The 23093-nt window shown below is 40.0% G+C and overlaps 1 protein-coding gene and 1 long non-coding RNA gene across 4 annotated transcripts in view; one reads left to right on the plus strand and one right to left on the minus strand.

Annotated features, from left to right (window-relative positions):
* LOC109957839 (uncharacterized) overlaps positions 1–11756 on the minus strand; it is a 17038-nt gene extending 5282 nt beyond the window's left edge. The window contains exons 1-2 of one of the 2 annotated variants that reach the window (XR_002274606.1): positions 11530–11756; positions 11030–11168 (exon numbers count right to left, since the gene is read on the minus strand). This is a non-coding gene — a long non-coding RNA (uncharacterized LOC109957839). Of the gene's footprint in view, positions 1–9544; positions 11169–11529 lie in introns of those variants that run through there. The other variant, XR_002274604.1, reaches the window with a different exon arrangement.
* The window catches only part of tnmd (tenomodulin), a 50023-nt gene that overhangs the window by 23382 nt on the left and 3548 nt on the right, over positions 1–23093 (plus strand). Inside the window, exons 3-6 of one of the 2 annotated variants that reach the window (XM_020596004.1) lie at positions 6897–7037; positions 13965–14072; positions 19618–19780; positions 21080–21174. In XM_020596004.1, coding sequence (XP_020451660.1) covers positions 6897–7037; positions 13965–14072; positions 19618–19780; positions 21080–21174 — 507 coding nt within the window. The remainder of the gene's footprint in view (positions 1–6896; positions 7038–13964; positions 14073–19617; positions 19781–21079; positions 21175–23093) is intronic. The other variant, XM_020596011.1, reaches the window with a different exon arrangement.

The raw sequence follows: 23093 nt of genomic DNA on the forward strand, positions 1-23093 counted from the left end.
AGGGAAAGACTGTAGTTTGCTTAATAGAGAAAAAGATCACACAGACTTTCAGTTCACTTTTCAGTCTGTAAAAGGCTTTTATGTGATGTTATTTGCTACTGTTTTGTTGGGAATAGTTGTGTTCTTTTTTACTTCTACCCAGAATTGTTTGTGATGGACTAAAAGCATTTTCATCCATGTAAATGTACTCTGACAAAGACAAACAAAAAAGACAGATGCATTGTCATCTTAAAATGGCCACTGTACAGCTACATACTGGATTCACTGCAACATGTCATGTTGTATTCTGCTGGGTGTCAGGATGTCTTCAGTGAGATTGATGTCATGCACTGCCAGTGGGCTCATTTTACCTTATACCAATGAAGCTGATGATGTCTTAGTGATTGACCAGCATTTTCCAAATTGAATTTTCTGTGTTCGTGCCTGTCCAGAACCAGCTGTCTGTATACAGCAGGCCTCACCAAACAGCAACCTGCATTCGCTTGGCAGCCAGAGAGCATTCCTACTTCATTTATCCAAATTCTCCAGGCCTTGGGAGCTGACAGGCTTGGTAATCAGTGTCCACAAGTATAATCTCTATAGTCTCAAGACACCACATAATCACATCCCTGTCTGTCTGTTTCTCTCTTCTTCTACCCCCCCCCCCCCCCCTCATTTTTTATATATAAAATTCTTTAAATCGATTTGCAGGAGGATATACACAAATGTACACACCACACAGCAAATAGTGAATATACAGAATATCCTTCCACATGTGTAGATGCTATCACTGTTTCTGGGTGGGGAATCTGTACTGAATAATTTCCTTCTCTTGTGGATCTTCATTTTCAAGCCATCTCTGTAAGTACCAGCTCTGACTCTTTCAGGCCAATGTCTTCCGTTACCAAGAATTCTCCTCCAAGGTTTGTTTTAATTACCTGTAATTTTCATGTTTCCTGTGGTAACTTTAGTATGTATTTCTTTGTTATCATTCTAGAGGAAGACTAATTACTCTGGCAGAAACTGTTTTGCTTTTATTTGCAAAAAGGTTACACCTCTGCAGTGGTAATTTCAAATGTGGCTAACAGAGATGTTCCATTTTCACTCCTGAGAATATGAGAAACTAATAAAAACAACATTGCCAAGCAGAGTGTAGCCAGAGGACTTGGGAGACATTAGTCGTTCTCATGTGACTGCCCATGTGAGGAGACTTGAGCTCTGAAAAATAAGTCTAGTGCAGGCTGCAGGAGGACAAGGACCCAGCAGTAGAGACAAGGGAAACAGAGAGAAAAGGCTTCCTCTGCATCACTGGCAAGAAAACAGAGGTGATCAGCTGGCTGTGCCTTTCCGACACGTTCCCATCCCAGGGCGTCAAATACTGACGCTTTGTCAAGTACCCTTTGGCGTCTCATACTGACGATAAAGGGTACCTTTGGCGTCTGTAGGAGACGTGCAGGGTTTTCAGAAGAGTTAACTCACTCATGTCATGCAATGCCAGATGTACTTCACAAAACAGCTTGGCTTTATGCACAAAAACTATGTGGTTAGGTTTTGGCCTGGGTTAAGAACACATTGATAAAAAGAAATACCCTTATATGTTGGGTCATCGTACTGTATGTGCACAACCAGTCCTCTTGCTCTGGGCATCAAATGCTGATGTGAGTGAGTTAATATCGTTCACTACTGAAAACTTTGTGTGTCACATACAGACATCAAACAAGCTCTTCAAATAAAAATATACATATATTAAAAAAAATACATACATACAACCTGAGAGACAAATATCATTTGGTTCAGCAATTCATTCAAGATCCCGACTCCTGTGCTAGAGCTCACTGCAAATACTGGCCAATAATAATGTTTGATGGATGTTAATCCCGGACAATAAATAAAATCTGTATAAATGGCAACCAAACCAAGCTTAAAAGTCTGAAATCGTGACCAGTTTGACATTACACAACAACAGTTCAGCTGCTGTCATGCTACAATAGAGAGGACCTAGAGGCATCCAACTCTGTGTGACTCAGTGCCCAGACAGCACGACTATCTGGTGTCTCATTGTCAGTGCAACTCAAACCTCCTTACAAAAACACACAAAATGTCAGCAAATATGGATGACTATGTGCTTCGCTCAGTCTGTTTAAAGCCGCTCTCAAGCGAAGATCAACATTTTAATGGAGATTTCATTTAAAAGAAACCTGCAAAAATTCTATCAAAAATTAATGAATCCAAAGAATATTCTATAATAAGATGGTTCTCACCAGATAAGCAGTGGCATTTGTTCAAAGTGTTTTTTTTTACATTTCCCTGACAAGAACCCTCTCACAGCTGTGTAAATAAAGGTTCTCTGGAAAACCAATGAAAGAGCATGATAAACTGTATGTTTACAATCCGTAGCAAAGCCAGAAGTAGTGTGACATTGTTGACCATCAAAACAGTCTAAGGCAGGAGGCCAACCTGCTAGCTGAGCATGTAGAGCCTCTGTTCACTAGCTGTTGAATGTTATTTTTAATGAAAGCTGTTCTTCCCTAACCTTGTAGCTTAGCTGTAGATTAGAAACCACTCACATGAGTAGCTTTTGTAATGGTCATGTAGCCTGGCAACCCGTCTCCTAGAAATTACATTCAAACACTAGTAATTTGTTTTGCCAATCATGATTTTCTGAGAAATAACTGCTGCCTTGATTATGCTCAGGTGGCAACTGTAGCCACAGGACTGTGACACCAGATCACTTAATCTTTTCTATATTTAAAGAAGATAATTGTCTTTAACCAAATGCTGTGGATGCCTCAGTCTAAGAATTAAAAAGTTTTATCATGCTTTATTTGTTATGGACTACTGCATTGCAATAGCAGATATTGCACATCAACAAACAGTTTAAATACTTTGTCAGTGAACATTTTACAGTAACAACATTTTGTGACTTGGAGATGCAATAATTAAACATTTGTCATTATGTTACTAGAAAACCATATGGGCAACATTTCCAATAAAATGCATCTGTACATTAGTAAATACATTTTTACATATTTGGGACATACAGTATGTATTAGTGTGCATATATAATTATTGAGGTCAGTTAAATGTGGTGGTGTACTAGACTACATTATATTCAGAGGTGTTCCTAATATTCTGACCCTCTTCATGTATGTAGCTGGTAAGGACAAAAATATAGACACACATCTGAATATAATTTAGCCCAATACAACACCACCTTAACTATGACCTCAATAATAAACATATACATTTATGACAATTTGACCAAAAACAAACAGTTTGAGCTTCATAAACACAGATGCTAAGGTGGAAGTGTTGCACTGAAGTGCATGCAGTTGTACCTAACAAAGTGGCTGGTGAGTGTAAATGCACCATAATACATGGCTGGTATTTGTCAAGCTGAATTTGAAGCCACCACTCTCTGGGTTTTCTCAAACCAGCAAGGACTTTAAAAGGACTAAAACCAAAAGGACACGGTGTTCACCGGTATGACTGTCTGAGCTGCTGCCCACCTCGATCTATCACACGGCTGCCTATGGCTCCCAGGTGGCTCGGTGCACTCGGCAGCCCTCGCACCACCTTTCCTCCCCCCCACCTCCCACTGCCATCACCGCCCCGCCGTGAGTGACAGGCATCCAGTTCCGCCTGACTGGAGTCTCTAGCTCCAAACCCTCAAGGACAACTAAGAGGACATATTGTTATCAGCTCATCTCCCTCATTCCCATGGCCGTTCCTTCCATAGATGCACATATGGGCACGTTCTCTCTCTGTCTGCCCACACACACACACATACACAGAACCAACTGTGAGCCACTCACCTGTAACAACCTCTATGTGACCTTTGCTTAATGTCCTCGGGTGCCACACCAGAAACCATTCACACAAACAACCCGCAGATCTGGCTGCGCCTGTCGCTTCTCATTCACCAGTTTCACTGCGAGTGTGTTTGAAACCATCTACGTGGAGGCTGTTAAGAATCACTTCAGTCAGAAACCTTGAACAGAGGAAATAAACAAGGCGTCGTCTGTGAAGACTTTCTGCACAGATCGCCTCACACTCCTGCGCTTGAATGTTTTTCTAGCTGTGGAAATCTGAATTCTTTATCTCATAGCATACAACAGTCTGAGGCATCTTGTGATGTGAGAAAAGACAAGCTGTTCTGGAGGGCTATAAGACACAGTGGATGGCAGCTTTTCAAATAAATAACAAGGTTTGCTTCACAGTAATGTTTCTTTTGCAATCAATATGCATTCCCAGTGCTACATTGTTTGCTACGTAACCTTTAAGTGTTCAAATCAGCTGTTCAGTTTGGAGAAATAACAGTAACATCCAAAGACACTATTGTTACTGCTTTGCTCATAAATTAACTGCTCTTATTCCTGGAACTTGTTTTTGCACTTCAGCATGCTCTTAGAAGTTGTAACGCTGCTGAGCCAAGGAATTCAGTGCTGAACTTCAGATTAGAGGCTGTTGTTTATACTGCAGCTGCAGTAGGAAACTTCACATGTTGACAGGAATATCTTGCATTTTGGAACTGCCAAATCCCAGAAATCATGAAAATGTGATTTCAGAGATGTGCACCCTTCAAAGACTGGAGATTAACAGACAGTTTCTGCTGAAATAAGAGATATTATACTCAGTAAGGACAGCCACTTGGTAAGTGGCTTTAAGTTAGTGTTTTTCAAACTACATAAATTACATAAAGCCTATCCCACTTACTTGCCTTTTTTAAATTAGTGTCACATGACTCATTGTTTTTAAAGGATTTGAGTCAAGTGAGTTTTTGTGAAGTTCTGTTCAAATAATGTGTGATAAAAGCTCTCTGAAATCTGTCACTGCATGGTCACAAACATAAAATACATCAGAATAAGCACATAAATAATCTTTACACTAGCACAAAATTGTGTTTTACTGTAAAAGTTTCCCCTTATTGCAGCATAAATCACACCTAAGTTTCACCAATGAACTGAAGCATCTGAGGCCGTACAGAGGCTATTCATTTCTATTTTCAGAATGCCAATTACTGGGCACAGCAGCAGCTTAGGATATTGAACCAGCTGAAGTCAAACTGTTGTTAATACATTATTATCTATTTCAACCTGGTAGGGTGGGGAGATTCTCACTGCTTGATTTTCATCAAAAGCGATAGCATGCTGAAAATGTAATTCACTGTTTTAGTATAAATCAATACGTCTCCAGAATCTATTCCCCCATTGCACTTCTATGTTAATATTAAAGAAATGCTCAAGTAGGACTTTAATTCACCACACAGGCTTGCGGACGGTTTAATAGTCCCAATTTTATCCATAACTGCTCGATTGACACTTAAAATTTCAGGCCCATCTTAATTTGGCTTCTCCTGACGACTAAGCTCTACTTCTCCTCGGAGCCACAGCTGCTGTGACCCATGTTAATGGAGATTTATAGGCTAGTGCCAGTCTAACAGTGATATTCTGTTAAGAATTATGTCCCATTTGATCACTATTACTCTGTTCTCTCATAGAAAAAGAAAAGGCATTGGTACTGTGTATGTGCTGCAGTGTATTTCATCGTCATACAAGAAAGCAGACCATACATGTTAGATACTGAACATGTGAAAGAGTGCAAAAGAGAGAACTATGTGCTAGAATGTTAGAGGACATTCAGATGTTTCTGATGAGATATAAATCCTGATGGACTCCCATCCGAGTGTATTCATTAATCATGCGTCTCATTGGCGAGGCTCTGATTTGCCACTGAGACAGATGAACTCTGCAATACATTTCTCATCATAACACAACCTTCACATAAATATTAATAGCATATTTTCAGCTGGTGGGTATGAATCATTTTTCAGACAGGGAATTTTAAGAGCTATCCATGCGTGTGCAAGAACAGTACATAAGCAAGCAGTTGTGATAAACAGCAGTGCTTTAAGGCAACAATGAAGGGAAGGCTTCAACCCTACCAGGATTAAAAAGGTCTTTTTAATACACTTCTTCAAACTTCTAACAATATAGTTTCTTACTTTATTTTACAGCTTGTCAACACTAAGATTTTACAGTAATTACACAATTATCAGTGATGCCCATTTATGAAGGTGACACTTTAAGCATCAGATTGTGTATTTGTGATGTACTGCAAACTGTTTCAGATTGTGGCTGTAGCTACTGTAACCGGCTAATAGAGAGTGGAAGGTCTGATACATGAAAGCCGCTGTAATCAGTGGTTGACATCAACAATGGATGAAATGATTAAAGAATAATTGCTCTTCCTCTCAGCTTTACACAGCAATTTTAGTGTCTTTAAGCTCCACTGTTTTTGGCTTTACTATTACAATCACTCACATCCTGTGTTGCCAACACAATAGCCATATTATGTCCAGGTACTGTAAATTTCAGTCCAGCTGTGGGGTTGCCAGGGCAAACTTCACCCATTTAAGGTTTAATTTTGAGTTAAGGGGTGTTATTTGTGAGCTGACGTAACCTACAGCACAGCTGCATCATTCTCATGTACACTTGTTGGTGTTTTTGTGGCATTATTCTGTCACCATTTTTGATGGATGTAGCTATTTTTCTGGCTTTGTCACAGAAAGATGTCTTGATTCTTAAGCCTGAATACAAAGCATTGTTTTTCCAACTAGGGAAACAGCTGTCAGTGAGAACACCATCAGACCTGTTTGAATAGATGAAACAGCCTGAAATATGGGCAGCTATTCAGACCATTAATCTTATGTTCAGCACATAGCTCTTAGATGTTGAAGCACTCTCATTTTGCGAGAGAAACCTTAGAAACTGGCCTAATTGTTAAGGTTTTACAAACCTTTTACATTCCTTTGGCACAAAATGACAATATAGCCAGTGATAGATACACAGTATAGTGCCATTGTGGCATTAATCACAATGGAGTGTGTGTGTGTGTGTGTGTTTGTGTCATTGCAGGTTTATGACCATCAGTATAAAGCTGTGCTGGATGGTGTAGAGATTGACAGTGTGATGGAGATTGACCCAGGTCAGCGCATTGAAATCTTCAAAATGGGAAACGGGAGCGAGGAGGTGCTTGAGGTGCACGACTTCAAAAATGTAAGTAAAGGTTAACAAGGCCATGTAAGCTATCCACCTTTTGCTCAGAAATTGATGCTGCAATAGTGTCTTTTCTTCAGCAGAGAAAGGATTACAATGTTCACAATGTGCCCTTTTCAAAGAGGCGGTTGACAACATTTATCCATTGTTGCAATCGTATTTCTTCCTCTGCAGTATTTTCTCCTCCTTTGTCACTCTTAATGAAAATAGGTCCGACAAACGTTTGAAACATATGAGAAACAAAAGCAATGGAAATTATACACAGTGAGGTGTACACACAGGGGCCAGAAACAGTTTTTAAAACAGCGTGCATATGCATACTAAAGCAGTGAACTGTTCTTCTGGAGATTTGTTGTGTTTAAGTGCACACACAGCAGCCCAGAGAGAAAGACTGGCCTTTTACTAAATACTGCTTTCCTCCCACTAATTCTATACAGTAACTTCTTCACAGCACAGAGACAAACAACCATTAAGAAGCCCATCTCTATTTGTTTCTCACACCTTTTACAACTGCAATCTTGTCTCCAACAGAACTCATGAATTTACCTTTCGCTCCTAAATCCTTCTCGAGTGTGCAGGAGGTTGCACACGCGGCACCTCGGAGAACGGTGTGTGCTGCTTGACTGAGTAATGAATGTTCTTACTCTCGCCCCATTATTTACTGTGAAATGTTGTGTTGCAAGGCTGATTGTTAAAGAAAGCACCTCATCACAAGCAAAAACCTATACTGAGCCGATACCGTTTATGTTACAATGGCCTTTGTGAATCCTAAATGGTTATATGATGAAACTTTATCCTTTGCAAATCAATCAGCTTATTTCTTTCTCATGTCCCCACTAAGTAGAGTATCTATCCATATACCCACACATAAACATCTGTAGCTAGTTCTGCTTCCTGTTAGTGATGCCATCCCCTGGGGAGACTGGTTTGATACTGCGCTCTACCATAGAAGACTAAGAAACAAGACAGGGAGCCAAGTAATTCAAAGCTCAGTTTAAGATTTGAAGGAAAGCCACACAAACCTTACAAGGTTATAGTCGGTGGTAGTTTGTGTACCGACTGATGTTACAATCAAGTTTAATACAAAAAAAAATAAAAATGAATGTTGCATGTTATTAAACAGACCAAAGCTGCTTGTAAAACAACCTCCATCAAGCCTGAGGGTTGTGTGAGAAATAGAAAATGAAGGGATTATGCCACCAAGACTGTGGCCCACAAGAGAAATCCATTCGCCATTGTTTCAGACCAATAGTGGACTCACACAACAGAGAAGCACCAGAATCATTTTTAGATTAAAAACAAGCCTGTAATAAATATTCTTGACAACTGAACAAAAGTACATTAAGAACAATTTGCCTCAACTTTATTCTGAAAATTTAGTTCAATAAAATGAAATGCTGCTCCAGTTTTACAGCACAAATTAGTGTGAGTATGTTAGTCATGAAAAGATTAGGTCTGACAAAATTACATTTAGGACTGAATATGTTAAACTGTAGTATGCTGGGCAATGTTTTGTTCATGTTAAGACTGAAAAACATTGTCTTTTTGCTACAATCACTACGGGGTTCCTAAGCTGAACATTTTCCTTCTCTACAAATAGTGACTTAAAATAAATAATCACCCTATTATGGAGGACAAAGGAATAGACAAAGTCCTTGGTGCAGGTCAATTTCTTTTGTAATTCAAGTGTTTAATATTAGAACAGTAGGTTGGGGAAATCCCTCAGGTCATAATGCAGCACTGCAAACCTACTGTACAGTGAATGTGTTGCAAAGGTCAGTGTGAAAACCATCAAGCGCTGGGGTTTGTGGTCTCCTCAAGCCAGTTTCACCGTGGGTCAACACTGAGCCCATGTGAATGCAGCCAGGGCGTAGATAACTGCGAGGCTGTTACACTGAATGAAGTTTATTTTATATTTATGGATGTTTGTGTAAATGGCCAGACCATTCTAACGTTTTGACCACACTTGGCCTTTCTGAAGTGTAGCTTAAACATCAGTTATGAAGTAAGGTCACTGGAGCTTAGTGTAGCATGCAGTCATCTTATCTTCAGCGTTTCATTGCTGTGATGAGCACCTTGTTTTCAGTCTGCATTCACCAGATCACTCTTGGTTTTTCTAATGTTCTCTGTCACTGTGAGGGGAAACCAGAGGCTAACCACCACACCAGCATTCCAAGTTGAATGAAAAAGTGGGGGGTATTCTTCATACATCGCTAACCAGATCTAAGATCAAATGAGCAATGCTGGATTTTCTAAAACTGGTTATAAATGTCCAAAGAAAGAGCAAAGTCAATCAACCCAGCAGAAAGAGAGCTTCTGCTGGAGGGCTCCAAAGAAATAAAAGATTTCATTTGCAAAGGTAACTCTATAAAAGTGGTAAAAATGTTGAGAGATGGATGGCAAAAAGTGTCTGATCAATTAAATGCATGAGTATCCCATTTAAATGCTTAATGTCACCACAGCTCCACTGCTGTGATATGACAGTATAATTTGTATTATCTCTGCCAAGTCAGTAAACAGTAATCCTTTGCATAGCTCTATGCTCATACATCCAACAGGGTGCCAAGCAGGAGCGCACAATAAATCCACAAAGTACAAGGGATTCCAGTGCACATGAGGGATGTCAAAGATTATCTTCATATATTAATAGTTGTTCATGATTAGATGATGCTCTAGACACCCTCTGTGTGTGCACTAGAATCCCTGCTACTTTGTATAATCTCTACATTATATTCAGAGCGAGTACAAGCATGAGAACCTGGGACAGGTGAAAGTAAAGTGCAAGAATATTCTGCAGACTGGTAATACTACAACACATTAGTCTTAGCCCTACTGCCATAATTTCTATTATAGCTTTCTTCCTACTTTGGTCTCAATATTCAAATAAAGTTTTCAAAACAAGTGCAATATTTGTTCACAACATCCAATTTTTTTGTGTAGCATAAAAGCATGTCTCAATATTTTGCTACAAACAATATTTAACAGATTTCAGCAAATCTACAATTTGAACATTTCTCAGTTGTAGATGTCCTTTTGATCAAAGTAGATCTGTTTCTTTTCTGTTAAAAAGTCTTTTTGCACAACATTTAAGGATTTATTTCACTGTTTACATCATATGCACATTAGTTCTTGTAGTTAAAAGCCCTCAAGTATTAATTCCACATGCAACATTGTGAACCTTGACCCACACATTGCAAATGGAACATTTCATTTTGACAGGGTTAACATATTCAGTGACATAAGGATTTATTTGCCAAAGGTTCCGGGTAATGTATATTCTTTGCTGATGAACTAGTGTTGCTGTATGTATACATAAACTATTCTGAGAAATGTATTTTAAGCGTTGAGAATCCTAGAAATGAGCCAAAGCTACTGAGAAATTCTGTAATAATAAGCTTTGAATCCATTAATTCCTTTTGCCTTCTTCTTGTGCATTTTAAAAACAGACTATGAAAACTGAAAGGAATTGTTTCAGAGCCGCTTTGCTTAGTTTGACAAACGGCGCGCTTTCCTAAATTTTCCCCATTACCAAGAAAGTGGCATTTGTGAGCAATCTCTGTGCAATGCACACTGGCTGTGTGGTGGTAAGAGCACATCTCCTCTTTGTTTGACCCCTAATATGAGGTGCTAACATTCCACTAAAATAAATGATTCCCTTCCACCTGAAACATAGTTCATTAAGAATGGGTCAGAACGGGCCAAAGGGTCCAGTCGATCTCTCAGTACTCTGCTTCCTTTCTTTTCTTATTATATTCACTCAGATGCCAGTGGGTCACTTCCTGTTCTGACCCATATAAATCAGAGAGATTATCTTATTTACACTGAAAAGCCTGAGGACAATCTACTCCCAAGTGGGTTTGAGATTATGGGCACGTCGCCATAACAACAAGTCCTACAAGACTTTCCAAAAACCAACACATCCAGCATCATGTGAAACTGTCAGAGTCATCCAGCTTAATCCAAGTACTACTAAGAACACCAGCAGGTAATACCTGATGCACTTATGGTGAAGGTCACACTGCAGCAGTTTTCAGACATCTTACTTTTAAATGGCATCTCGCATGAAGCTCAAAGTAAGGAACATCCATGAATCACCGCAGATGGAAGGCACAGCAGGTGAACGCAGCCATTCTGCAATAAGTAAAATTCACTTATATGAAATTTTTTTTAAACCAGCTTCAGTTCATAATGCATTTAGTTTGTGTTTTCTTTCATTTCTCCCTTTGCTCTCTTCAGTGTAGCCTGCAAAACTTGCAGTAGATGGCATCGCCCGTGGGCTACTTCTATATGCAAAGGTTATATAAACTGCAAATTTTTAAATGAAAATGCATAACAATACAGTAGACATTAAAAATTGAATTCAAGCATCATTATATTACAAACTTCAATAATAGAAGATAAAACTAACAGTTGTTATGGTGTCACAGCTCAGATAAGACAGGGCACAAATGCATGACTAAAAGAAGCAGATAAAAAGTTAAAAACAGTTCACCTCTGTTACAAGCTCAGCAAACAGAGACAGGGAAAACTGGAGGCAAAGTCAATGCACAAGGCCATCGTCAGCGGTTAGTAATATTCAGGCAAGTAATCCAAGCAAACAGACAAAAAGGAGCAGTCAAAAGGCAAAGTCCAAAAAACAAGCAGGAGGTCAAAGCAGGCAGGCAAAAATTCAGCAAGAACAGAAGATTACAAGCTGAGTGCAGCAAAGGACAAAACTAAGAGCACTGATGAGCAAACTGTGAGCAGGTGTGAGTGGGCGGGATCAATCAGGTGACTGGGATTAGGGGGAAAGTACCAGGGCCCCCAGTGGCTGGATCAAGGATGACATGAGACAGCGCTGAGACAGGAGTTATGACATTGTGGCATGTGCAAAAACCAGCCTAGAAAGTCTGCATTCAGCAGCTCCCCACTTGTGCATACAAGTGCATGACATTTTGGTCCTTTAACAGCTCGATCACATCAGGAAATCAGCAGATCTGGTCTCATGTGGAAATGGCTTAACTCCACTGGAATGGCATGTATGCTAGATATGATGTACACACTGTTTGCCTGTGTGATGATTAAATATACACAATAATAATAAAATAATATAAATGAAATATGAACTATGGGCTAACTGTATTAGCAAGTGTTTATACTGTACAACTAGCCAAATACTGCAAACCAAAAACAGTTAGTGAATCATATAAATGTGCTTCTCTGACAGTCGCTGTAACCTTTCACTGCATATGAAATGCTGCTGTGTGGATTTATTCTTCTTTGTCCCTTTATGTAGGCAGTGCTGTCTCCCTTCCAGATAACCTTTGGTCATCACAGTGTGTTGGTCAAAGCGCTGCACCCTTTTCTCCGAACAAATAAAACACAAGAAACAGTGATCTCCTACTGTTGCTGACTTGAGGGCAGCCTACACTAATATAACATCCTGCTTGAAATTTAGTGAGTTACTAAGGTGCCCAGATATTGTGGTATATGTTGTAGTCTGGAATAAGTTAATAATTTCATGTAAAAAAAAAATGGAAAATACAGCCAGATTGTATTGAAGGTTATATGTTTATTGAGTAAGAAATGTTACTTAAATACAGATAATTATGTTGATCATCGACCAAACTAATGGCTGCCGACCAGACTTTGTTCTTTGTTCACAGGAGGTGAATGATGCATTTCATGTTCTCTCTGCTCTTGATTAGAAACAGATGAGCATCTTGTACATGGATACACCAAGTGGATATTTCAAAATTGTCTGTTAAAATGACATTGCTTTTCCATTTCTCATCCCCATGTTAATGTGTCTTTCTTCATTTTCTGGTTGACCAACCCCAGTGATCATTATATCTCATCAAAACATTGCCCTCTTCTCTTCTCCTGCAGTGCTCCAATACAGCAGACCCAAATTACACAGAGGCTCATCACAATAAAGCCCGGCATAAACATTATGCTTTTGTGCTTGAGACCATTATTGCCCCATCCTTTTTCCACACAGATGAAATTACACACGGCACTGTAGATTATGACAAGCATCACTTTGTATCACGTCTTCTGCAGCTGGTATCTGGTTTTCAGAGTGACAGCACCACAAAAAATATGTAGAAATAGCACCCTTGTGGTCAAGTTAACCAATTCAAAGGAGATGTCATAGCAATCACCATGTTACTGTAATTAAATTTAGATTGAATCAAGTCCATTTTCATGGTACCACTCATACAATGTTCAGCTGATACAATTTTAAAGCAGCTATGGCAGGTGTAGATCCTGCCGTCTGTTCTAATACAGTAATATGAATGAGCAGCTCCACAGAAATTAAATTGGATACAATCTGATCTACTGACAGTCTTTCAGACTTATTCCAGTCGAATATCTTAGATTAACATAGAATGGCAGCAAGAGAGAATTAATAGATATTTCTTGCCTATTGAGGCTCTGTGTGTCAGACTGAATAGAGCTACTGTCCAAGTGGTGGAGGATCATCAGTGGAGCTAAAGAGTGACTCCACACTTGACTGTGCAGATTAAGAGGCTGACAGAGACCTATGACTAGCTAATTCAGTGGGACCACTCTCTGTAGAAAACACTTCATTCTCAACAATGTCACTTGGCTCACCTGTGCGATATATACTTTGATGAAGCATTATGCAGCCTTGGTGAAACGCCCCCTCCTTTTCACTTCCATTCAGCTTGAAAGCAAGAGCTGCGTTGCAAGAACCCAGCAGTCAGTTTTATACCACGTGAAAGGAAAAGAAAAAGAAAAGATCAAAACACACCTTTTCTCACTCATTAGATTTTAACTTATCTCTTTTAAGAGCTTTGATTATCAAAAAGAGCTGAGCATTTTAAATTGATCACCTCAGTGCTAATGGGATATCCATATCACAGACAGCTAATGAATGATACATCTGAATTTCTGAAAATCCCTTCATTTCTTTTTTCAAAGGGAATCACTGGGATCCGGTTTGCTGAACATCAGAGGTGCTACATCAGGACCCAAACTAGGAAACTACCCGCAGTGGCAGAGTCGGAGGCTGAGGACACGGAGTTACTGGTAGGCCTCCTCCCACAGCTGTCTGTACCTCAGACTCTCTGTAGTACAGAGGCTGTCATGCATATTGTAGGGAGATAACCAAGAGCAGAGTGCTGTGAGCACCACACAAATCCTCAGCCTCTCTTATCCTGCCTCTCCCTCCCCTCTCACTGAAAAAATAAACTGGGGTTTGTGGTGCCTGTGAAACTGTCAGAAAGCTGCCCACAACCCATATAGCCTCTTTGTGGTTCACATCAAATGGTGTTTGCTGTCAGTCTTGAGCCAATATTAATTTTTAATCATCTCTTCCAGAGACTTTGCCCAAATAGCCTAAAGGGGGAAGGGTGCAAGAGAGGTCTGAATGAGAGATACACCATTAAAATGATATTTTTAAAAAGATGTTTTCTTTGTAAAATTCACGAGGTTCCCTCTCCAAGTTTAAAAGGGATTCATTCTACTTCTCTGGGTTCTTATAGAGTGAACCTCGGCAAAAAGAATGAGAGAAATTCAATTGAAATTCCCAATTTTTTAGTGTCACAGTGCAATTCACTGAGTGGGCCGTATGTTCAAAGAAAATCCTTCTCTCAAATGTTTCTACTGCTAGCATGCTCTCATTTACATTCACATTGTAGCTGGGAAGTAACTGGCAAATATCTGACACACTTCCTGCTTCAGTTTAAAACAGAATAAGCCAATTATCAGTCCAAGCAAGACCCCAGCCTCAGTCTCAACTTTGAAAACTCAAGCTGCTACACCCAAAAACCAAATGCTGACTTTTTTTCCTCCCTCTTATCTTTATAATGTCTGATCCATGTTTACAGATACTAATTGGACAGTCAGTACCATATGCCCATACAAATTTTTTTTTTAACATTGGGAAGCATAATAGGCTTAACACAACACTCCAAAGACCAGGAAAGTAACTATACCAATAGTTACGGGAGTCCTTATGACTCAAAAGGTGTTTCAAAGCTGCTGTTTATATTAAGTGTCCTAACCGATCAAATTCAGTGACCACGGCTATAAGCTTGTGAGATGACACTTACTGTAGCCACACCTGTCAGACCAAGTAGTGACAACCAGGCAGACAAACATGCAATCATGTCTTCTAAGTTACATTTTTAAGCTACTAATTTGTTATCCAAGTGTGTTTCGGTGAAACCTGTCGACTGGATTTTGTTCACATGTAGAAAGAGATTGCAACATTTTTATACTGCAGTCTAGTCAGTGGGTGGTGTTTAAGGTGGACTCATGAGTACAAATAGGATTTGTATACCAGGTCAACAAAGACACTTGGATAATAATGCTTTGTGGTTGCATTACAGAAGGAGGATATAAGAAGACAAAATGAAATTGGTTGTAATCGAGTATTTTGAATCTATGTTATTTTTTGATAATAAAAAAAAGGGTACTGTTACATTTTAAAATCTCAGAATAATTTGGTGTTTTGGGAAATGTTAATTTGTGCTTTGATTTGCTTTTTGATTATTTGCTTTCCTGCTGCAAGTTTGAAGATAACATTTTCACATCTGTAGGCTAAATATGAATCTATAGCTAGCAGCCAGTTGTTTAACAGAAACTGAAAACAGCTAGTTCATTTTATCAGAATGTTTAAAAAAAATTCCCAGCACCACTTTCATTTGTTTAATCGGGACAAAAACCAGATTGTGAAAGCAACATGTCACAATTGTACTTTGAGGACCCACATGCTGACTGATGAAGAGGCGATTAAATGGTGATTTAATGGACATACAGAACACAGTCAGATGGAAACAGACACGGTAACTAACAATGGTACATAACAGGACCACTAAGGACGGCAGACAGTTAAGAAATATTGGCTAGGCTAACAGTAAAAACACATGCAGGTACGGTGGCCAGCTCAAGTAAATACACAACAACAGCCACCTCTGGTAAATATGGTTACACATCTAATATAAAATAGAGAAAAAACAGCTACAGTGGAAACAAGATAATTCATGGTCACAGGAGCGAAAAATTTCATTTACAAGCAGCCAGACTATGCAAACAGTTCAGACCAGGAGTCCATGCACAATAAAGCAAATTGAAAACTTGAATAGATACTGACAAGAAAATACAAATAAATAAATAAAACATCCAAACAATGGTGAATCCAGCAGTTCATTCAGCATCAGTCCATGGTAGAAAACAGGTATTAAAAAAAAAAAAAAAACTGGCAGGCACAGGGAATCACAAAAAACTAGCTCTTCAGCCATGACAATAAAAGTGAGTGAATGTTGAGAGCTGACTTTTATATAGAGTTGTTGATTATGCTGATAGAAGGCAGGTGATTGTGAGCAGTGTGGGGCAGAGCTCAGCAGAGAAGGTAATAAGAGCAGGAAAAGTAGACCGAAGACTGGGCCTGGGTATTTAAAACCAGGGAAAGCACAGGGCAGAGACAGGACCAGGACTGGGATCATGACAGTTATTTCACAGGAGATTATCTGTCAGACTATTTTGTGTTTTCTTGTTATAACTACATGACACCAGGAAGAGACACTGAGAAATTTGTTGAATTTGTATGACTAACTAATAAATGAAAATGATCTTGAATTTCTATGGTTATAGTGTTCCTGTTCTGGCCTGACCTCACCAAGGTCTGTTGTCACATTAGGTGATCCACCATCAGCAAAAATCCACCCGTATGTGACCCTAGAGAAGATCAGCAGTTCCTCCTCAGGTGTGAAACTCATGAAACTTACAGGGGTTAGCTGAGTACTAAAAGTTCCTAGCTTAACCCAGCCACAGGCTTTAAAGAATGAGGGCTCAGAGCAGCTGCGGCAGGCTTTAGAGCCAAGGTGAAAAACAGTGGAAAAAACAGTGAAAAACTGCAAGCAGCTGATAAGAAATTCAGCTCCTGCAAGGGAGAACCAGGTGACAAACATGAATTGTTTGTCAGGATTTTTCCCTCCCTTTTCAATTTGCCTCCTTTGTGAAACATCTGAGGGAGTAATCCCTGAGCTTCATTCAGGTTCCACCAGTCTGACACAGAAATCGCCATCCACCTCCCTCACACCTCTAAACACTGTCAATAGATGGTACCTGCTCCATTAAACAGCCACTTAATATGGATGACCAAAGCTCGCCCAGCAACCCAACCCAAAACCTCCCACTCAGACAACAACTGCAAACATAAAATCAGTGTGCTGTGCAAAACTACCACAGCAGAGGATGTGAACGCACCGGTATCCTGCACACAGTAGTGTTGGTTTTGTCTCATAGCTGTCTCCACGAGGATATGAGCTCAGTCAGTGGCAGGGGGAGACTTTTCAGCAACAAAAGACCAAAAGTTCACACACCTGGTGACATAAAACAACACGGCAAAAATCAGCTGTATATCTACACAAAATATGATGTATAGTTTCAGAAGGCTTGAAGTGGTGAATACTTGCAAACTACTGTAAACTGGCATGCTATGTGCTACCCAATGTGCTAATGGTATTCAATCACAATATTTGTATTTGGGTCCTTCACTCACTGTGCCATTACAGTGCTTCATTCAATACAGAGTTGCTGAAGTGGAGAAAGAAGCACTTAGCAAGTGCTGCTGCTAATGGAAATGTTTATTTAAAAAATGTATTTGTACAATCGACTCATGTATTATTACTTTTTGAAAATCATTCTTCTTTCAAAAGAGCGGTGTGTACAGTGCAACACAGCTAATAAGCTATGATAGCTTCACCAGAGTTGCACCCAACTTGAAAATTTTACCGTTTTAAATGTTTTTGTGACTTGGATTTTACAGCCCTTAAGCAAGTGATAGCACTCTCGTTTTAAGTGAATACGGGTGTCAACAAAAATTCACCACCTGTTAGACTGCATAATAAAACCCCCTGCCTGTGTTATGTGCAGGATGTGAAAGCTGCTGGGTATCATGAGAAAATGTTTGTTGATCTCTGGCAAACATAGCGCCACTTTAAACCATGTGTCATGTAGATAGTGTTTCCCCCCTTGGGACACAGTAGCAGGAGAGGGTAAATTCATTAACCACAGCACAACTGGTGTATAATTAAGTTGTGCACTGTAGGCGGGAAGCTTACATACACCAGAAGTGGGCCACACAAAACAAATTACCATCATTCCCAAGGTCCAATCCTTGATAAAAAGTTGCTTGTGCCCTAATAATATATCATTTGTCAATAGCAAGATGGAAAAGCCTTTCAAAGGTGTGTATGAACTGGAGCACTGTAATCATGTTGTCTTTGTGCTTGTCAACTGGCATTTAGAAATCCATGCCCCATGCTAAAATGTTGACCTTTACGACTATCCCCCAAGCGCCCTCTCCTACAAGTTATTGGAGCCGTATTTCAACTGTAAAGTCAAAGTCATGCTGCGAGCCCCGTGTCGTGACCTCCATTTACTTTCTGGAGAAGACTCACTTGGCTTCAGTGGCTAAGAGGGCCAATTAGAGAGAGCTGTTTGTGTTCCTCCAGTTTGATTGTAATTTCTGCAACCACAGGAACAGTGAGCACACCAGCTCGAGGCTAGAGCGCCCCCTCCACAGTACCACCACAAAGCTCTGCACCAGTCCTCCGAGTCATCATTAGTCTACTGGCCAGCGCTTAAAAGCAAGGGAGAGTCTGTCAAAAGCTTGGCTAAACACATCCCATGCCCAAACACAATCTTCAATGTGATGGAATGTGCTTAAGTCTTTTTTATCTTCTCTGTAGGTCACAGCTATGTCTCCATATGATAAACACAAAGCATCGTGGAAAGCAAACATCTAATTCATGCACGAGTGACAGAGGTTAAAAGAAGGGAAGGGGCACGACCAAGTATAAATGACTCCTGCTACTACTATAGCCCCAGGATTCTACGTCAAGCTTAACTAATGTGCAATTAAGCTTTAGACTGAGAGAAAATCACCTTGTAAAAACATTTGTCAAGTGAACTGCTTTACTGTTCTGGGTTGCTAATTAACAAGGGAATGGGAAGAGGGGTTTGTTTGTTTGTGTGTGTATTTACATATACATGAAGAAAATAAATATCTGCACTGTTAGGGAAGAGCATTACCAAATCCCCTTCATATGTCTCTATTAGACAACACTGACATGTAGTCCCTATCATTAAGCAATAATAGTTTACTTTACAGCTCATGAACTACAGTATCAACAAATTAAGCCCACTGATAGTGCTGGGTGCCAAGTGAAGCACTATGGTGGAGGGGGAGGGGGAGTCAACGGGGGGAGGAGGGGGATGATGCAAGGCTTTATTGTGTCTGTCACATTAAACGATATTGCAGCCACACTCAGAGTAATGAAGACCTTCCACAGTCATTTCAAAGTCAAATCATCAATGTCTGTGAATTTCAATGATGTATAATAGAAAGAGCACGCCTGAGTCTTAAGAGGAGGGCGAGGGAGAGAAAGAGGAGGGAGTCAGGGCAGTAGATGTCGGGAGTCAGGATGCTGCTGCCCTCTCCGCAGACAGAGAGGTGATATATAAATTGATGAGGCTGGAGCTGCTACATTGCTCAGAGTGTAATGCAGGACTATACTCTGGCTTGCTATATGATATGTGTGTGTGTGTGTGTGGTGTTTTCTAGCAGGTGGATGACACAGAGGCCATGGATATGAAGGTGGAGGACTCCCAAGTGTGGGTTCCTGCCGAGAAGCCCATTGTTAACCCTGCCTTCCTCCTCAACTCCAAGATCTGGGAGATTTGCCAGGAGCTGCCCATCCACTGGATTCATCCGTCCCCCTTGAGCGGTAAGAGCAGGGGGCACCTCCGCCTCTAAATAGAGACTATTAACACCCTCACTGGAGGGCATCCCACAGGCCAGACACAGGTCCATAAACATCACATGATTTCCCAAACCTTATGAGCATCCAGCCAGGGCTACTCTCTGTGACTGGTGGTCGAGAGTGGAAGAAGCATCCAGATGTTTTACTTAAAGTATCAATACCACAGTGTGAAAATAATAGAAAATGGAGTGTTTTCAGTCTGTGGTATTGATCCTTTAAGTAAAACATCTGGATGCTTCTTCCACCACTGACTAACGGTGTGAAAATACTCCATCTTCTATAATGAGGAGCTTTACTTCTGACACTTTAGCTACATTTTGCTGATAATACTCTTCATTATAGAAGGATATTGGATTATTATCACTTAAGCATTAACATATAAAGTGGAAGGGCTAATGCTACATTATTAATTTGCTTTTGAGCCAGTTTTTTCTAAAATAAGTGAAAAAATATTCCAGTCATTAGATTATTTAAACCTTTTTCCAATAGATATCTTGCCATAACTGTTGAGAAATGAGAATTGATATATTTATTGCAATGTTAAAATAATGTGTCAGTGTGAATGGGATGATAATGAACCAACAAAAAATTATCACCTAAACCTGCAGCGCCGCACGGCTTTATGTAGCTTGACACGAATGTGTAAATAAGCAGCTTTTTGCTAACAAGTTTGACATATCATCTTAAAAGATGATGATATGTCTATGTTACGTTCACAGGTTGTTTCCGCTGCCCCCCAGGAAGCTGCAAAATCAATTATTGCAGGATCAAAAGAAGAGAGCAGGGTTGTTGTTTTTTTTGCTTTAGAGCCAAGAAAACTGCCACATTGTTCTAGAAAAAGTAGTAGAGGTTTACTGTATCTCAGGTTTATCTCAGTCTTAAATAAAGTATCTAAAAATGTACATAAACTTTATATTTACTTCAGTAAATGTGTTTAATTATATTCATTCACTGCTGAAGGTCATTGTAGAGATTTGTTCTTAGGGATTCTTCACATAAGGATATATGGGCTTTGTTAACTAGGATCTGTGGAAAACGGTGTGTGTATCAGAACAGCTGCATTGTTTGACTGAAGCATGGACAAGCTTAGACTGAATTCCAGCATATTTCTCCCGAATGTTAGTAATTAGCATCAAGCCACTGGAAAAAAATTTATACAAGCCAAAATTTTATCAAAGAGCTTTCTCATTTTACTTCAAACAACAAAAGAGCGTTCACAAGGGGAAAGATCTCCTCTGTTTCCCACATTTTCTGTGTGTTCAGATGTCGAGATGGAAAATGTGGACACACCTGATGCAGAGGTCACAGGTCAGCGTTTCACCCGTGATGTCCTGGACCACCTTCCCGTGAACGACTATGTAAGTAGGCTCCTCTGTGCCACGTTATCTAGGGAACACATCACGAGCTACAGTACAGTCACTTAAATCAGCTCCCGCTCTGCCTCGACTCTTTCTGCATATAAATCGTTCACTAATTGATGTTAAAACTGACTTTGTGCACCAGAGGGCAGAGCAATTGCTTTATATATCTGTTTAAGTAAGGCCAGTTCATTGAAGACTCTTTAAATGTCTCTCCATTAATTGAGAAGAATATGCAGCCTTTCAAAGGCAGCAACTTGTGCCTTACAGCATCCGTTAGTGCCTTTTTTCACTTCCTTTTCTTGAGGCGGTGGAAATCACTGCATAAGAAACACACCCAAGGTCAGTTATTGCTGTACAGATAAGTTACATTTATTAATAATACTTTAATTATCAAAGTATATAAAATGAATGGAAAGGCCAAGTGGCATATTTTGGTGCAGCTCATATAAACCACTCAATACTGGATGATTAATTATCCCCGACTCTGAGGGAAAATCACATAAAGCAGTATATTACACATAAATTATGCACTCACACAGACACAAAAAAGCAGCACACTAATGATACCAGGAACATACACAGGTGCAGAGATTTCCAACACACAAACAGACACACATTCAGCACTTACACATGAATTGCTACTAGAGCAAAATTCAAGGATAATGAGACAAGCTCAGTCTGCTCCTCAGAGCTGTGAGAAACGGTGAGAGACGTGCAGAGAAATGAGACGTCCTATAATGCTGACATTTATCAAGTTCGTCCCAGAAACACCTCCCGCTCAACTCCCCAATTTCCCCCCAGCTCCTCTGTCTTCTCCCTCATGGTCTGCAGCAGGAGATGCCGCACTAAGCAATTAAAACATACCAGGGGATGAAAAACTCGACTTTTCTTTTGAAACGTCTGCCTCTATCAGCTGAGTAATGCATACCACTGCAATCCATTCCAGCAGCACATCCAGGCTCTGTTTGTGGGTGCAACGATAACACAGGTCTTTGTGGACAAGCAGAGGGCAGCCAGCAGACTGTAATTGGGAGTCTGAACTCTCACTCATGCCAGTGGGAAGCCACACACGTTAGCCAGACTTTACTCATGTGAATGTATACACAGACAGAAAGCAACGCGCACAGTCAGCTGCTCACACGGTTTCTTATTCACACACAATTATGCACATAAAAACTTGCATTTTAAATTTAACTGAGGTTCTTAAGCTTGAATTTCAGTGCTGTGTCTCCCACCAGCACATGTTTGGAAAGGAGAACAGTCGTTTGAATCCTCGTGCCAAAGGCTGACGGATATATGAAACTGATCTTTGCCATGGTTTCCATGTCAGACTGCAGTGTGTATCAGAGGTGGCCCTGGAAATCTAAAATTGAATATCTACCATGTGAGAAGGCTGAAGGGATGGTGTCACTGTCCTTGAACCATACAGCATGAATCGACCTCACACACATACATGAATGTGTAAAAACATTTGTCATGTGCCAGCATCTAAATATTTGTATTGTGTGAGAAACATGTTGCAAATCTCGGGAAGACATTTCCAGGGTCAGAATAACAGAGGTGCAAAAAAGCAGAAGGGATTCAGATCCATGAACACAGGAGTGGTTTGTGCCTCAAGAGGAATCTTTACACCGAAGCTAAAGCTCCTTATCACCTTGGTAAACCAGCAGAGTTTAGTGAAATACATGATTATCTCCTTTTTCAATTACAGTATCCACACAAATTTCATTTCATTGTCATTCCACTGTAGAGCACAGTAAGATGAAAATCTGATTCAGGACATGCAGCAATTTTGTACCATCCTGTGTGTGTGCATGAAAAAAATAAACCTTTTCAAATACAAAGCAGGGTACAAAACAGAAATGTTATCATTGCTGTTTTGCTATGAGATTTAATAACACATCCAGGAATGTGCT

Source organism: Monopterus albus, unplaced genomic scaffold (genome assembly GCF_001952655.1).
Source record: "Monopterus albus unplaced genomic scaffold, M_albus_1.0 scaffold2.1, whole genome shotgun sequence".
In the NCBI taxonomy this organism is placed as follows: domain Eukaryota; kingdom Metazoa; phylum Chordata; class Actinopteri; order Synbranchiformes; family Synbranchidae; genus Monopterus; species Monopterus albus.